The following is an 18468-nucleotide window of genomic DNA, read 5'->3' as shown; positions in this document are numbered from 1 at the left end:
TCCATTAACTCACTACTGCACAGCCTCACATCAATAGATCCTCTCTCTCTCTCTCTCTCTCTTTCTCTCTCTCTCTCGAGTAAATACCAATGCAAAAATCCACTTAAGATCTCCTAAATGTCTGTCAACTCCATGCATGGATACCACTCTGTTCTTCCACATGTCTTCTTTCAGCCCTCCTGATTTTCTTCTTGCATTCCTTTCACTCCTCGAGTACCTCATTTGTTCCTGCCTGCCTATACCTGTTATGTACCTCCTTTTTCTTCATTAGGACCACAATATCTCTTAAAAATAATGCTCCCTAAACCTATTATCCCTGCCACTTATTCTGACAGGAACAGACAATCTCTGTGCTCTCAAAGCTTCCCTTTTGAAAGCCTCTCACTTAACAAGTGAACCATCGCAAGAAACACTCTTGTCACTATCTACACTTGCCAGATCGCACACTCTCTCTTTTGGATTTCCACGTAGTGAGTAAGGAAACTTTCTTGAGCACATTTGACAAACTTTTTCCCATCCAGCTGTTTTACAGTATGGGAGTCCCAGTCAATATGTGGAAAGTTAAAGTTACCAACTATCACAGAAGCAAGTCCTTTGGCCCATCTACTGCATGCTAAAAATACTTAAATTGTCTGCTCCCATCAACCTGCACTGGGACAGTAACCCTACCGTCCATGTACCTATCCAAACTTTTCTTAAACATTGAAATTGTGATCCCATGCACCACTTGTTTTGGCAGCTCATTCCAAAATCTCATGACCCTCTGAATGAAGAAGTTTCCCCTCATGTTCTGCTTAACCTTCTCACCTTTCACCCTGAACCCATGACATTTGGTTATAGTCCCACCCAACCTCGAGAAAAAGCCCACCTGCATTTACTTTGTCTATAGCCTCATAATTTTGTACACCTCTGTCAAATCTCATCTCAATTTTCTACGTTCTGAAGTATGCAGTCCCCACCTATTCCATCTTTCCTTGTAATTCAAGTCCTCCAGATTCTTGTGAATTTTCTCTGTACTCATTCAACCATGTTTACATCTTTCCTGCAAGTAGGGGTCCAAAGTTGCACACAATATTCCAAATTAAGCCTCACCAACACCTTAAACATCTTCAATGTAACATCTCATCTCTTGTACTCAATACATTGATTCATGAAGGCCAATGTTGCAGAAGCTTTCTTTATGGCTCTATCTACCTGTGACACAACTTTCAACAAATTTTGTACCTGTATTCCCAGATCCTTTTGTTCTATCACAATCCTCAGTGCCCTTCCATTCACCATGTAAGACCTACCCCGGTTGTTCTTACTGAAGCGCCAAATGTACTTCTCTGCAATAAATTCCCTCTGCCATTTTTCAGCTGATTTCCCCAGATGATCAAATCCCCCTGCAAGTCATGATAAGTCTTCCTCACAGTCCACTACACTCCCAATCAGGGTGTTATCCGCAAATTTGCTGATCCAATTAATCACATTATCATCTAGATCATTGATATACTGTAGATTGCAAACAGCAAAGGACCCAGCACTGAACCAGTGGCACACCACTAGTCACAGGCCTCCAGTCAGAGAGACAACACTCTACTACCACTCTCTGGCTTCTCCCATAAAGCCAATGTCTAATCCAATTTACTACCTCATCCTGAATGCAGAGCGACTGAACCTTCCTGACCAGCCTCCCATGTGGGCCCTTGTCAAATACCTTACTAAAGTATGTCATCAATTTTTCTTGAACAACTCAATAAGATTGGTTAGACATGCCTGACCACGCATGAAGCCATTCTATCCTTCATCGGTCTATCTCTATCCAAATACAGAGTCTATAAAAAGTATTCCCCCCCCCCCCACCGAAGTTTTCATGTTTTATTGTTTTATGACATTGAATCTCAGTGGATTTAATTTGGCTTTTTTGACACTGATCAACAACAAAGACTCTTTCATGTAAAGTGAAGACAAATTTCTACAAATTGGTCTAAATTTATTTCAACGAATACAAAACAACTGATTGCACAATTACTCTCCCCCTTCAAAACTCCTCAAGCTCTGTCAGAATGCATGCTGATTATGACTGAACAGCCATTTTCAAATCCAGCCCCAAATTCTCAATTACGGTCTGGACTCTGACTTGGCCACTTGAGGACATTAACGTTGTTTGTTTTTAAGCTATTCCAGAGTAGCTTTGACTTTATGCTTGGGGTCATTGTCTTGGTGGAAAACAAATCTCCCAAGTCACAGTTCTCTTGCAGACTGCAGCAGATTCTCTTCCAGGATTTCCTTGTATTTTTCTGAATTCATTTTACCCTCAACCTTCACAAGCCTTCCTGTGCCCACTGCAATGAAGCATCCCCACAGCGTGATGCAGCCACCACCATGCCTCACGGTCGGGATGGTGTGTTTAGTCTGATGGCCAAAAAGCTCAATTTTGGTTTCATCAGACCATAGAACTTTCTTCCAGCTGATTTCAGGTCCCTCATATGCCTTCCGGCAAACTCTAGACGAGATTTCATGTGAGTTTTTTTCAACAGTGGCTTTCAATTTGCCACTCTCCCCTAAAGCTACGACTGGTGAGGCACCCAGGCAACAGTTGTTGTATGCACAGTCTGTCCCATCTCAGCCACTGAAGCTTGTAACTCCTCCAGAGTTGGCATAGGTGTCTTGCTGGCTTCCTTCACGTGTCCTCTACTTGCACGGTCATTGAGGTTTTGAACTGAATTGAATTTAATTGACTTTATTACTTGCATCCTTCATATACATGAGGACTAAAAATCTTTACGTTACTTCTCCGACTGAATGAGCAATGTGCAATTTACAGCAATTTTTAATAAATAGTATATACAACAGGACAGTCAATATAACATAGAAATACAATTGTATCAGCATGAACTAATCCGTCTGATAGTCAGGTGGGAGAGGCTGTCCTGGGGACTGTTGGTCCTGGTTTTTATGCTGCGGTACTGTTTCCTGGATGGTAGCAGCTGGAACAGCTTGTGGTTGGGGTGATTCAGGTCCCCAAAGGTCCTTCAGACTCTTTTTACACATCTGTCTTTGTAAATATCCTGAATAGTGGAAAGTTCACATCTACAGATGTGCTGGGCTGTCCGCACCACTCTCTGTAGAGTCCTGTGATTGAGGGAAGTACAGTTCCCATACCAGGCAGTGATGCAGCCAGTCAGGATGTTCTCAATTGTGCCCCTGTAGAAAGTTCTTAGGATTTGGGGGCCCATTCCAAACTTCAACTGTCTGAGGTAAAAAATCTGCTGTTGTGCTTTCATCACCACACAGCCGGAATGTACAGACCACGTGAGATCCTCGGAGATGTGTATGCGGAGGAACTTAAAGTTGTTTGCCCCCTCAATCCCAGATCCATTGATGTCAATAGGAGCTAGCCTGGTTCCAATCCTCCTGCAGACCAAAACCAGCTCCTTTGTTTTTGCAACATTGAGGACGGCTGATTTACAGCTGTGCCATATTCTTTCCATTTCATGATTATTGACTTAACTGGACTCCAAGGGTTATTAAGTGACTTGGAAATTTTCTTGTATCCATCTCCTGACTTGAGCTTTTCAATAACCTTTTAGCAGAGTTGCTTGGAGTGTTCTTTTATCTTCATGTTGTAGTTTTTACCAGGATACTGACACCAGCAGCTGGTCCCGGATGCAGGTGTATTTTTACCACAGTCCATCGAAACACCTCGACTGCACACAGGTCACCAAAAACAGATTTCTGTAAACTAATTACAGTCGGCCCTCCTTATCCGTGAATTCCGCATCCGCGAATTCAACCAACTGCGAATCGAGAAAACCCGGAAGTGCTCTTCCAGCACTTGTTGTTCAATGATGTACAAACTTTTTTTCTTGTCATTATTCCCTAAACAATGCAGTATAACAACTATTTTACATAACATTTACATTGTATTGTGTATTATAAGTAATCTAGAGATTATTTAAAATATACGGGAGGATGTATTAGGAATTTATCCACCCTGATTAGCGTCAGGGTAGCAAACACCTCCTCCTCTGTAATCTGCACATGGTCCATGAAGTTGATGCTGCTGTGCCTCACTTCTAAAGACTCTGCATTCCCCTCCTGAGTAAATACAGATGCAAAGAATTAATTTAAATTTCCCCCATGTGTTTTGTTTCCACAATATAGACAATAGGTGCAGGAGTAGGCCATTCAGCCCTTCTAGCCAGCACTGCCATTCACTGTGATCATGGCTGATCATACACAATCACTACCCCGTTCCTGCCCTCTCCCCATACCCCTTGACCCCGCTATCAATAAGAGCTCTATCTAACTCTCTCTGGAATGCATCCAGGGACTTGGCCTCCACTGCCTGCTGGGGCAGAGCATTCCACATATCCACCACTCTCTGGGTGAAAAAGTTTTTCCGCATCTCAATTCTAAATGGCCTACCCCTTATTCTTAAACTGTGGCCTCCAGTTCTGGACTCACCCATTAGCGGGAACATGCTTCCTGCCTCCAGCATGTCCAATACCTTAATAATCTTATATATCTCAATCAGATCCCCTCTCATCCTTCTAAATTCCAGCGTATACAAGCCCAGTCGCTCCGATCTTTCAACATATGACAGTCCCGCCATTCCGGGAGTTAACCTTGTTAACCTACGCTGCACTCCCTCAATAGCAAGAATGTCCTTCCGCAAATTTGGAGACCAAAACTGCACACAATACTCCAGGTGGGGTCTCACCAGGGCCCTGTACAGCTGCAGATGGACCTATACTCAATTCCTCTTGTTATAAAGGCCAGCATGCCATTAGCTTTCTTCACTGCCTGCTGTACCTGCTTTCATTGACTGATGTACAAGAACACCTAGATCTCGTTGTGCTTCCCCCTTTCCTAACTTGACTCCATTTAGATAGTAATCTGCCTTCCTGTTCTTGCCACCAAAGTGGATAACCTCACATTTATCCACATTAAACTGCATCTGCCATACATTTGCCCACTCACCCAACCTGTCCAAGTCACCCTGCGTTCTCATAACATCTTCCTGACATTTCACACTGCCACCCAGCTTTGTGTCATCAGCAAATATGCTAATGTTACTTTTAATCCCTTCATCTAAATCATTAATGTATATTGTAAACAGCTGCGGTCCCAGCACCGAACCTTGCAGTACCCCACTGGTCACTGAGTGCCATTCCGAAAGGGACCCGTTAATCGCTACTCTTTGTTTCCTGTCAGCCAGCCAATTTTCAATCCATGTCAGTACTCTGCCCCCAATACCGTATGTCCTAATTTTGCCCACTAATCTCCTATTTGGGACTTTATCAAAAGCTTTCTGGAAGTCCAGGTACACTACATCCACTGGCTCTCCCTTGTCCATTTTCATAGCTACATCCTCAAAAAAACTCCAGAAGATTAGTCAAGCATGATTTTCCCTTCATAAATCCATGCTGACTCGGACTGATCCTTCTACTGCTATCCAAATGTGTTGTAATTTCCTCTTTTATAATTGACTCCAGCATCTTTCCCACTACTGACATCAGGCTAACCGGTCTATAATTCCCTGTTTTCTCTCTCCCTCCTTTCTTGAAAAGTGAGACAACATTAGCTACCCTCCAATCAGCAGGAACTGTTCCTGAATCTATAGAACATTGGGAAATGATTACCAATGCATCCACCATTTCTAGAGCCACCTCTTTAAGTACCCTGGAATGCAGACCATCAGGTCCCGGGGACATCAGCCTTCAGACACAACAGTCTATCCAACACCGTGTCTTGCCTAATATAAATTTCCTTCAGTTTATCCATTACCCTAGTTTCTTTGGTCTCTATTACATCTGGGAGATTGTTTGTGTCTTCCCTAGTAAAGACATCTCCAAAGTACTTGTTCAACTCGTCTGCCATTTCCTTGCTCCCCATAATAAATTCACCCGTTTCTGTCTTCACTGGTCCAATTTTGGTCTTAACTATTTTTTTGCTATTCACATACCTAAAGAAGCTTTTACTATCCTCCTTTATATTCTTGGTTAGTTTACCTTCGTACCTCATTTTTCCTTGGCATATTGCCTTTGTTGTTACCTTCTGTTGCTCTTTAAAAGCTCCCAGTCCTCCGGCTTCCCGCTCATCTTTGCTATGTTATACTTCTTCTCTTTTATTTTTATACTGCCCTTTACTTCCCTCGTCAGCCATGGCCGCTCTTTACTCCCCTTAGGATCTTTCTTCCTCTTTGGAATGAACCGATCCTGCACCTGCTGCATTATTCCCAGAAATACCTGCCATTGTTGTTCCACTGTCTTCCCTGCTAGGGTATTGTTCCATTGAACTTTGGCCAGCTCCTCCCTCATAGCTCCATAGTTCCCTTTGTTCAACTGTAATACTGACACATCCGATTTTCCCTTCTCCTTCTCAAATTGTAGGTTAAAACATATCATATTATGGTCACTACCTCCTAATGGTTCCTTTACCTCGAGGTCCCTGATCAAATCCAGTTCATTGCACAACACTAAATCTAGAATTGCCTTCTCCCTGGTAGGCTCCAGTACAAGCTGTTCTAAGAATCCATCTCGGAGGCACTCCACAAACTCCCTTTCTTGGGGTCCAGTACCATTCTGATTCTCCCAGTCTACCTGCATGTTGAAATCCCCCATGACAACTGTATCATTACTTTTGCGACATGCCAATTTTAACTCTTCATTCAACTTACACCCGACATCCAGGCTGCTGTTTGGAGGCCAGTAGGTAACTCCCATTAGCGTCTTTCTCCCCTTAGAATTTCTCAGTTCTATCCATACTGACTCTACATCCCCAGGTTCTATGTCCCCCCTCACAAGGGACTGAATATCATTCCTCACCAACAGAGCCACCCAACCCCCTCTGCCAGTCAGTCTGTCCTTTCGATAAGATGTATATCCTTGAATATTCATTTCCCAGGCCCTGTCCGCTTGAAGCCATGTCTCAGTTATTTCCACAACATTGTACTTGCCAATTTCCAGCTGACCCTCAAGCTCATCTACTTTATTCCTTATACTTCGTGCATTCATATATAATACTTTTAATTTGTTACTCCCCCCTCCTTTCATATCAATTCCTATTTCACTTGGCCATACTGTATGATCTCTTCTTGAGCTTTCTACTCCATTGATTCTGTTGTCCTTTTAAACTTTTCTTATTTTCACTTTCCCTTTAACTCCATCCTTATATTTCCTGTTCATCCCCTCCCCCCCACTACTTAGTTTAAACACATCCATGTTGCAGTGGCAAACCTGTCTGCCAGAATGCTGGTCCTCCACCTATTAAGGTGCAACCAGTCCCTTTTGTACAATTCATCCCTACCCCAAAACAGATCCCAGTGGTCCAAGAATGTAAATCCTTGCTTCCTGCACTAGTTCCTCAGCCATACATTCTGATCCATTATCTCCCTGTTCCTGCCCTCTCCAGCACGAGGAACTGGAAGCAAACCAGAGATAACCATCCTGGAAGTCCTGCTTTTCTGCCTTCTTCCGAGTTCTCTGAAGTCCCGCTGCAGAATGTCCTTCCTCTTCTTCCCGATGTCATTTGTGCTGACATGCACTACCACCTCCGGATGTTCACCTTCACCCTTGAGGATTCCCTGCAATCGGTCCGTGATGTCCTGGATCCTAGCACCAGGGAGGGACCATACCATCCGTAAATCTCGCCTGTTGCCTCAGAAACCTCTTTCCGTACCTCTCACTGCTACCACGGCTGTTCCTGATGTCTGACTCCTCGGCTCTGCTTCTGCACCAATTTTCGGCTCGCAGACCTGTCCACCTCTCAGACTGGCAGTATCTTCTGTTCTGACAGCTTCCAAAAGGGTGAATCTGTTTACGAGATGTACATCCCCTGGGGTCTCCTGTACTTTAAGCATCCTTTCCTTCCTCATCGTCACCCCCTTTCTCTCTTCCAGTATCCTCGGTGTAACAACCTCACTGTAGGTCCTGTCCAGAAAACTCGTTTTTGCGGATGAAGCTGAGATCATCCAGTTCTTTCTTCAGTGCTGCAACATGCTCCTTCAGAAGCTGAATCTGGACACACTTTCCACAGCTGTAGCAGCCAGGGGCACCATCAGTGTCCCTGACCTCCCACATCATGCACGTAGCACACTGAATCAGCTTAGCGGTCATTTCTTCACCCTCTCCAATTGTGCCTGACTTACGGTAGTCTCCTCCCTCAGCCTCCTCGCCGAAGATTCTCGAGCCAAAGACTAGGACTTCTCACACCAGGCACTTCCCTCAACCAGGCCACTTTTGGACAGTTGGATTACCTAACATTCTGGATTACCAGAATGTTACATTTGACAACACACTTGGATTACCTAACATTCTGATCTTCCAGAGGACCAATTTTGTGCCAAGCAGTCGTTTTACACAACGTATCTGTAGAAACCTCCTTCACGTTGTCTACTCGAGCAACTTCATGCTTTCCTTTAGCCTTCCTGATTTATTTTGTAAGTGTTTTCTTGCATTTTGTCCTTCATAAGTACCTCATATGTTTTTTCCTTCCTATACCTGCTATGCAGCTCCTTTTCTCTCTTAACCAGGGCCTCAATATCTCTTGAAAACTGAGGCTCCATACACCTGTTACCTTTACCTTTTATTACTCTCAAAATTTGGTTTTGAAAGTCTCCACTTTCAAAGTACACCTTTGCCAGAAAACAGCCTGTCCCAATCCACACTTGCCAGATCATTTCTGATGACATGAAATTGGCTTTTCTCCAATTTAGTATCTCAACCCTTGGAACGGATCTATATTTTTACATATTCACTTTGAAACTAATGACACAGTGGTCACTGGATGTAAACTGCTCTCCTACACAAGCTTCTATCACCTGCTCTGTCTCATTCCCTAATAGCAGATCCAGTATCACACACTCTCTCATTGGGACTCCAACATACTGATGAAGGAAACTTTTCTGAACAAATTTGACAAACCCTATCCCACCTAGCCCTGTGAGAGTATGGGATCCCAGTCAATATGTTGAAAGTTCAAATCACCAAATACTACTACCGTGTGTTTCTTGCAGCAGTCTGCAATCTCTTTACAAATTTGTTGCTTTAAATCCCTCGGCTTGTTGTGTGGTCTGTCATCCACCTTTCCTACAATACAGTGCTCAGCCTATTAGTGCTATTTCATGAGAATTAACAAGAAGTAAGTTTGCAGATGACATGAAAATAACACTGGACAGCAAATTGTTATGAAAGTGTTGCTTCATCAGATATTTGATTGTGTATGATAGACCACATAATGCTGAACACAAATATAATTTCAGCCTTGCATCAGACAGGAATTTGGAGAATCAGGAAATTAACTTTTATTGACAATAATGACGGTGCTGACTCTTAGCAAAAGTTCAACTATGCTAATTTTTTTTGTTGATAACTTTCATTTATATTCAGTGTCTGAAGCTTCTCACTTAAGTGTCTAAGAATTATCACTAGCATTGACAGAATCCAGTTGCCCTGATACTCTTTCTCCATGACCGCAATATCCTGGTGAAACCTTTCACCATACTCATCACTGACAGCACCAAGATTTACAGGGAGGCATTCTAAATGGGAATCAGAAAACGAATCTTTAGTGACATGTTGCTCTTCATGGTTTTGTATGCTTGACTCATGTTGTCAACGAGCTGCATGTCGTTTGGTGCTCTGTAGTTGCCAGAAAATGTTTAACAACATCCTTGGATGCCTACCATGTGACTTTCTCCAGTCCCACTAAAAATTCTTCAAATTGCCTGACATTGATGACCTGTTTTATTTGTGGACCATCAAAAATGCCTTCATTAATCTTGGCATCAGTTATTCTGATGATTTATGAATTGAAATAACAAATACAGATGATTTTAAGAAAATGTACATGATAGGGAAATTTCATGGTGGATTTCATGATCAGCAACTCAAAATCCGTAAGATACACCCAAAAATATTCAGGAAGCAAAATCTTTGTTGTCCAGCTGTAATTGGGGTATGGTGGACAGAGAAAAAGTTTATCGAAAATTACTGAAGGATATGTATCTGCTGAATAAGTGGGCTGATGTACATCAGAATGAACTTAATTCTGATAAGTGCTAGCTATTGTCAGATCAAGGGCGGTGGTACACAGTGAACAACAGGGCGCAGTGGAATGTTGGGGGATAGATGGACCTTGGAGTCCAAGTACATGGTTCCCAGAAAGTGGAGTCACAGCTACACGGGTTGATAAAGGGAGCTTTTAGCACACTGGCCTGTTCTGTTTTAGTCACCCTGCTACTGGAAAGAGTTCAGAAATATTTACAAGGATCTTGCTGGGACGAGAGGGACTGAGTAATGGGGAGAGGTTGCACAGTCTCGGACTTTATTCCTTGGAGCATATGAGACTGAGAACTGATCTTATGAGCCCCTTCCATTGGTTGGGGTCAAACATGGATATTGCATCTGAGCTGTTTACATATCATATAAACTGGTACACTAGTCAGGGCAAGTCAAGACAAGTCAAGTCACTTTTTATTGTCATTTCGACCATAACTGCTGGTACAGTACACAGTAAAAACGAGACAATGTTTTTCAGGACCATGGTGCTACATGAAACAATACAAAAACTACACTAAACTACATAAACCAACAGAGAAACTACACTAGACTACAGACATAACCAGGACTGCATAAAGTGCACAGAACAGTGCAGGCATTACAATAAATAAAAAACAAGACAATAGGCACAGCAGAGGGCAGTAGGTTGGTAGTCCGATGGCTTGGGGGAAAATCTGTTACATAAATAAACAGCCGAATGGCGGAGTCCGGGATTCCGTCTGTTTCTGTACTCCCGCTGAGTATTTCGTTGCCACAGATGTAGTCCAATTTAATGTCTATTGGAGAGCAGAATGGACGGGAGAGCCGGCCGGCGAGGGCCTGCTTTTTTCCTGGTATGGATCCCTGCCCACTCGCCTTGTTTCCGCTTCCTCGCACACCGCTTATGAAGGTCCCACCTTCGGCTACTTGCATCAGGCGACTCCAAGGACTGCAGGCCCGATTCCCTCAGCAAACAGACATTGGAGAGCAGAATGGACAGGAGAGCCAGCTGGCTGGGGCTTACTTTTCCCCTGGCACGGACTCCTGCCCGTTCGCCTTGGTTCCGCTTCCTCGCAAACCGCTTACAACGTCCCCAACTCCGGCCATATCTCTCCCTCTCTCCAAACAGCCGACTTATCAAAAGGAACAGCAGAAACCAATACAGTTTGGCATCAGTGGTGTTGTAGGACTCCAACTCCGGGTCTTTCCTCAGGGTTTACTCCCAAAGCCATCCCCATGACTGGGAACAGTCACAAGACAGCAGAGGATTGAGGTTAGGATTTTCCGTCTGCTAGATGATCTGCTAACCACAGCTGACGAGCCCCATCTGTTCAGAGTGACTTGTCTTCAGATGCCAGTACCTGCTTCTGGCCCTTCTCCTGTCAGTAGAAACGGTCCCACCATGCTTAGTAGCTGAGCCACACTGGAAGGGCAGGAGGTGGACTTGATTGTCAGGGGCTATTTGAGATGCACTCCATTGGGAATATTAAGTAGGTTGTGGGAGCTTATCTCCACCAACTGCCCTGGTTATAACACCAGGAACCAGTGATCTTGTAGAGATGTGTAAAATCATGATGAACATAGAGAGGATGAATTCACAGTCTTTTCCCCCGGGTTAGAGAAACCATTAGACCATAAGATATCGGAGCAGAATTAGGCCATTTGGCCCAATGAGTCTGCTTCACCATTTTATCATGGCTGATCCAATTTCCCTCTCAGTCCCAATCTTCTGCCTTCTCCCCGTGCCCTGACCAATCAACAATCCATCAACTTCTGCTTTAAATATACATAAAGACTTGCCCTCCACAACTGCCTGTGGCAAAGAATTCCACAGATTCACCACTCACTAGCAAAGGAAATTCCTCCTCATCACTGTTCTAAAAGGATGCCTCTCTATTCTGAGGCTGTGTCCTCTGGTCTTACACTCTCCCACCATAGGAAGCATCCTCTCCATATCCACTCTATCAAACCTTTCACCATTCAATTGGTTTCATTGAGGTCACCCCTCATTCTTCTGAATACCAGTGAATACAGGCACTGAACCGTCAAACACTACTCCAACAATACTCCAAATGAGGCCTGACCACTGCTTTATAAAGTCTAAACATTATATCCTTGCTTTTATATTCTTGTCCTTTTGAAGTAAGTGCATTGCATTTGCCTTCCTCACCACAGACTCAACCTTCAATTTAAACTTCCAGGAATCCTGCACAAGGACTCGCTGGTCCCATTGTGCCTCAGTGTTGATTTTGTGTTTTCTCTCCATTTAGAAAATAGTCAACCCTTTCATTTCTTCTACCAAAATGAATGACCATACACTACCCGGCAATGTACTCCATCTGCCATTTCTTTGCCCATTCTTCTAACCTTTCAGTCGTACTGTAGCCTCTCTACTTCCTCAAAACTACCCGCCCCTCCACCTATCTTCATATCATCTGCAAACTTTGCAACAGAGCCATCAACTCCATCATCAAAATCATTGACATATAACGTACAGAGAATCAATCCCAACACAGACCTCTGTGGAACACCACCAGTCACCAGCAGATCACCAGAAAAGCCCCCCTTTATTCCCACTCTTTGCCTCCTGCCAATCAGCCACTCCCTTATCCATATTAGAATCTTTCCTGGGCTCGTAGCTTGTTAAGCAGCCTCATGTGTGGCACCTTGTCAAAGGCCTTCTGAAAATCCAAGGACACAACACCAACCGATTCTCCTTTGTCTTTACAGCTTGTTGTTTATTCAAAGAATTCCAACAGATTCCTCAGGAAAGATTTTCCCTTGAGAAAACCATGCTGATTACAGCCTATTATATTATTTGCCTCAAAGTACCCTGAGACCTCATCCTTAAAAATCAACCAACATCTTCCCAACCACTGCAGTCAGACTAACTGGCCTGTAGTTTCCTTTCTTCTGCCTCCCTCCCTTCTTAAGGGTGGAGTAACATTTGCAATTTTCTAGTCTTTTGTATCCATTGTAGAATCTGGTGATTCTTGAAATATCATTATTAATGCCTCCATGATCTCTTCAGCCACCTCTTTCAGATCTCCAGGGTGTACACTATCTGGTTCAGTGACTTATCTGCCTTCAGTCTTTTCAGCTTCCCATGAACTTTCCCTCCTGTTATGGTAACTTCACCAACATCATGACCCCTGACACTTGGAACTTCCACCATACTGCTACTGTCTTCCACAGTGAAGACGGATGCAAAATACTTCTTCAGTTCCTCCGCCGTTCTGTTGTCCCCCATTACTATCTCTCTGGCATCATTTTTGAGTAGTCCGATATCCATTCTTACCTCTCTTTTACACTTTATGTATCTGAAGAAACTTTTGATATCCACTTTAATATTATTGGCTCTCTTGCTTTTGTATTCCATCTTTCCCTTAGTGACCTTTTTAGTTGCCTTCTGTTGGTTTTTAAAAGCTTTTCAATACTTTAATTTCCCACTAACTTTTGCTCTATTATATGCTCTCTTTGGCTTTGACTTATCATGCTAGCCACGATTGTGTCATCGTTCCTTTAGAAAACCTCTTCCTCTTTGGGATGTATATATCCCGTGCTTCTGAATTGCTTCCGGAAATTCCAGGCTTTGCCGACTGTTGTCATCCCTGCCAGTGTTCTTTTCCAATCAATTCTGGCCAACTCCTCTTTCATTCCCCTGTAATTCCCTTTACTCCACTGAAATACAGATACATCTGACTTGAGTTTTTCCTTCTCAAATTTCAGTGATCACCCCCAAGGGTTCTTTTACATTAAGCTCTCTAATCAATTCTGGTTCATTGCACAACACCCAATCTGAAATATCTGATTCTCTTTTGAGCTCAACAAGCTGTTCTGAACAGCTACGTAGTAGGCATTCTAGAAATTCCCCCTGCAGGAATCCCGCACCAGCCTGATTTTCTCAATCTACCTGCATACTGAAGTCCCCCATGACTATTGTAATATTGCCCTTGTGGTATGCATTTTCTTTCTTCCATAGTAATTTGTAGGCCATATCCTTACTATTGTCTGGGGGTCTGTATACAACTCCTCTCAGGGTCTTTTTACCCTTGCAGTTCCTTAGCTCTGTCCACAATGATTCAACAGCTTCCAACCCTACTTCACCTCTGTCGAATGATGATATCAGTTTCTACCAACAGAGCAATGCTGCTTTCCTGCCTGTCCTTTCAATACAAAGTGTATCCTCAGACATTATGATCCCAGCTATAATCTTTCAGCCATGATTCAGTGATGGCTCCAACATCCTACCTGACAATCTGTAACTGTGCTGCAAGTTCATCTACCTTATTCCGTATACTATGTCAGTCCTGTGTTCACCCTTGTTGATTTTGTCCACCTTTTACATTACAACTCATCCTGTTGACTGCAATTTTGTCCTGTCAGCAGCCTCTCCTCATTGCACATTGCCTCTGTTCGTAAACCAGCTACCTGACCTTCAGCACTATTATTCACCTTTCCTATGACACTTCTTGCATTGACATATTTGTGGCTCAAACACAGGTCACACCATGCTCAACCTTTGGATTCCTAACTTTGTCCGAGGTCTTTCCAGCATTTGCCTCCACAAACTCTCCACTATCTTCTGCTGTAGAGGCATAGTTTTAAGGTGGGGGGGGGAATTTAGCAGTAACATGAGCAGCAACCTTTTTTCCACTGAAGTTGCTATGTGGAATAAGCTGCCAGGGGAGCTGGTTGAGACAAGTACAATAATAACAATTGTAACAATACTCAGCATTCTGGCTGGTCGTATCAAGATCTGCTCTGGCAATCTGAATGCCCGGGAATGTAAGAAGCTGCAGAGAGAAGTGGACTCAGCCCAATACATCAGGGGCAAATCCCTCCCCACCATTGGTAGTATCTACAGGAGGTGCTGCCTCTAGAAGGCAATTCCATTATTAAAGAGTTTCACCATTCAGCCATGACATCTCCTTGCAGTGACCATTAGGCAGAAGCTACAGAAGCCTGAAGTCCCCACACAACCAGGTTCAGGAATAGAAACTGTTCAGTTCATGAACTAACTCACAAAACTCTAATCACTACCTCAGTACAACACTGTGACAACCTTGATCACTTTGCACTACAACAGACTTTGTTTATTTTTTCATTCTGATTGTGTTATTTCCTGTAAAAATTATGTATAATTTATGTTTTCATTGTGAGTGCTACCTCTGTGACTATATAGCCTGTGATGTTGCTGCGTGTGTGTGTTTTTTGAGCTGGTGCTTACATGGACTTGTGCATGGAACATTAAAACTTTGAATGGACAATCTGTCGGGCACATGGACAAGGAAGGTTTAGAAGGATCTGGGCTAAACCCTGGCAAAAGGGACTAGTTTGGATGGGGCATGTTGTTCATCATGGACCAGTTGGGCTGATGGACCTGTTTCTGGGCTGTATATCTCTGCAATTAGACATCAGTGAGAGTGATGAAGTCTCAGAGCCTCCATTATAACAGTCCATTGCAGCCATTTCTGGTTCTTCCAGTAAACACCTATTGACTTGACAGGAGGAGGCTGCTCGGGCAGTTGTGGACTTTCCACCTCATGGAGTACGAAGAAGGTTCACCAGATTGATTCCTGGGATGGCAGGACTTTCATATGAAGAAAGACTGGATCGACTAGGCTTATACTCACTGGAATTTAGAAGATTGAGGGGGAATCTTATTGAAACGTATACAATTCTAAAGGGATTGGACAGGCTAGATGCAGGATGATTGTTTCCGATAATGGGGAAGTCCAGAACGAGTGGTCACAGTTTAAGGATAAAGGGGAAGCCTTTTAGGACCAAGATGAGGAAAAACTTCTTCACACAGAGAGTGGTGAATCTGTGAAATTGTCTGCCACAGGAAACAGTTGAGTCCGGTTCATTGGCTATATTTAAGAGGAAGTTAGATATGGCCCTTGTGGCTAAAGGGATCAGGGGTATGGAGAGAAAGCAGGTACAGGGTTCTGAGTTGGATGATCAGCCATGATCATACTGAATGGCGGTGCAGGCTCGAAGGGCCGAAAGGCCTACTCCTGCACCTATTTTCTATGTTTCTATGTTTACCGAACTAATCCCGCTGGGGTGCATTGCAGATTTTTTCATTGTCTGATTCACTGATCTTTATTCTACAGACGATCTCTTCCCTGCTGTTGTTCAATGGGCCCTGCTACTGGTCACCATTTGTGTTCTAATTGCTGCTAACTCCACTGTGATTTATTGGAATGTGAAACAAAACAGACGCATAAAAGGTACGTTTCTGCAATATTGTGAGCTACTGGCCTGGAAATCCACTGGAACATCTCCCAGTTTCCCTCTGAAATTTCGATGAAAAGCCAGAGCATTTTCTGGAGAAATCATGTGAAATCCACATTTCCCAGCAGGGTCTGACATTCCAGCAGTGAATGTTGTCTCTGGAAAGAATACTTGTAGCCATAGAGATGGGAAGTAAGGAAGGAAACTGCCCGATGTTGCATCTCCTGTGTCGGCATGGTGACGTGCCCGGAGGATCAACTGGTCACTGATTCACCTGCTTCCGGTAACTTGGTTCCCAATGTTTAGGCTCCTCTGCAGTGGTGAGACTGGACGCAGTTTATACGATAACTTTGTTTAATAGCTCAAACCAAATTTTAAAATATGCATTTTCTTCACGTATCCGAACCCTGTGAGCTCCCCACTCACTTTGCCCTACAATGGTCTAAAGAGGCTGATCAGGGGCTGAAGGACAGAGCTTCATCTTTTAAGCAGTGAAGCACAAAAAGTGCTGGTGGAACTCAGCATCTGTGGAAAGAAATAAACAGTCAACGTCTCAGACCAAGACCCTTGATTGGAAAGGAAGGGTGAAGAAGCCAGCGAGAACATGGGTGGAGGGGATGGAGTACAATCCAGAGGCTGGTAGGTGAAGGCAGCTGAAGGAAAAGAGTGGTGGATGAGGAAGAGAATTGAATTGTGAAGATGGGGGATGATAGATTTGAAAAGTAAAGTTTTGAAGCAGAAGGAATCTTTATTGGAGAGGAGAATGGATCAGGGGAGAGAGAGAAGGAGAAGGGACCTGATAGGCAGTGGAGCAGAAGTGGTAGGAGGGAAGTCAGAATGGGGAATGGAAAAAGAGAAGAGGGAAAGCATCAGAGGGAGGTGATAGGCATGTTCGGAGAGAAGCACTGTAAGGATACCATATAGCCCTCATTGCTGAGGAAAAGCACCGTTCAATACAGGTTGGCAATTCCATTGTATCCTGGATAATGGACTACCTGACTGGCAGACCACAGTTTGTGTGGCTTCACAGCTGTGTGTCAGACATGGCTAGAAGCAGCACTGGGGCCCCACAGGCAATGGTATTGGCTCCCGTGCTGTTTACCCTGTATACCCCAGGCTTTAGATACAACACAGTCATTTCATCTGTAGAAAATTATCTGACAACTTAGCAGTAGTGTATAAAGAGAGGCTGGGAGGATGAATACAGGGCCTTGGTGGAGGATGTTTGTCATGGGTCCGGAGGACTGGAATTTGCAAATATCACTCCACTCTTTAAGAAGGGAGGAAGGCAAAAGAAAGGAAGTTATAGGCTAGTTAGCCTAATCTCACTGGTTGCTAAACTGTTGGAGTCTATTTTTAAGGATGAGGTTGTGGGGTACTTGGAGACTAATGATAAAATAAGTCAAAGTCAGCATGGTTTCTGTAACGGGAAATCTTGCCTGACCAATCTGTTGGAGTTCCTCGAGGAAGTACCAAGTAGTGTGGACAAAGGAGAGACAGTGGATGTGATTTACTTGGATTTTCAGAAGGCATTTGATAAGGTGCCAGACATGAGGCTGCTTAGCAAATAAAATCCTGTGGAGAGGAACTGGTGGAAGGCAGGAGGCAGTGAGTGGGAATAAAAGGGGCCTTTTCTGGTTGGCTACCAGTGACTAGTGGTATTCCTCGGGTCGGTTTTCTGTGGTGGAGATATCCAGAACTAGAGGGCACAACCTCAAAATTGAGGGGCGACCTTTTAGAACAGAGGTAAGGAGAAATTATTTTTAGCCAGAGAGCAGTGAATCTGTGGAATGCTCAGCCACAGACTGTGGTGGAGGCCAAGTCAGTGAGTTTATTTCGGGCAGAAGTTTCTTGATCGGTCAGGGCATCAAAGGATATGGGGAGTGTCAGGTGCATGGGGTTGGGTGGGATCAGAGATCAGCAGTCCTGGATAGTGGAGCAGACTCAATGGGCTGAATGGCCTAACCTGCTCATCTGCCTTCAGGTCTTGGAATTTATCAAATGCTGCAAGCTGAATCACCTTCAGCTCAACATCAGGAAGGCAAAGGAGATGGTGATGGACTTTAGGAAGACTGATCCTGCACTGCTCCCTGTTACTATTGATGGTGAGGATGTGGATGTGGTGAGGACCAACAAGTACCTGGGGGTACACCTGGATGACAGCCTTGAATGGAGCACCAACACTGAAGCTGTGTACAAG

At 43.9% G+C, this 18468-nt stretch overlaps 1 protein-coding gene across 2 annotated transcripts in view; it reads left to right on the top strand.

Annotated features, from left to right (window-relative positions):
* LOC132394657 (butyrophilin subfamily 1 member A1-like) overlaps positions 1 to 18468 on the top strand; it is an 81718-nt gene that overhangs the window by 38252 nt on the left and 24998 nt on the right. For both annotated transcript variants that reach the window (XM_059971020.1, XM_059971019.1), the window contains exon 6: positions 16148 to 16264. In XM_059971020.1, coding sequence (XP_059827003.1) covers positions 16148 to 16264 — 117 coding nt within the window. The remainder of the gene's footprint in view (positions 1 to 16147; positions 16265 to 18468) is intronic.

The sequence above is a fragment of the Hypanus sabinus genome, chromosome 5 (assembly GCF_030144855.1).
Source record: "Hypanus sabinus isolate sHypSab1 chromosome 5, sHypSab1.hap1, whole genome shotgun sequence".
In the NCBI taxonomy this organism is placed as follows: domain Eukaryota; kingdom Metazoa; phylum Chordata; class Chondrichthyes; order Myliobatiformes; family Dasyatidae; genus Hypanus; species Hypanus sabinus.
Note: the sequence above shows the minus strand (reverse complement) of the source record. Positions and strands in the feature narration are given on the sequence as shown.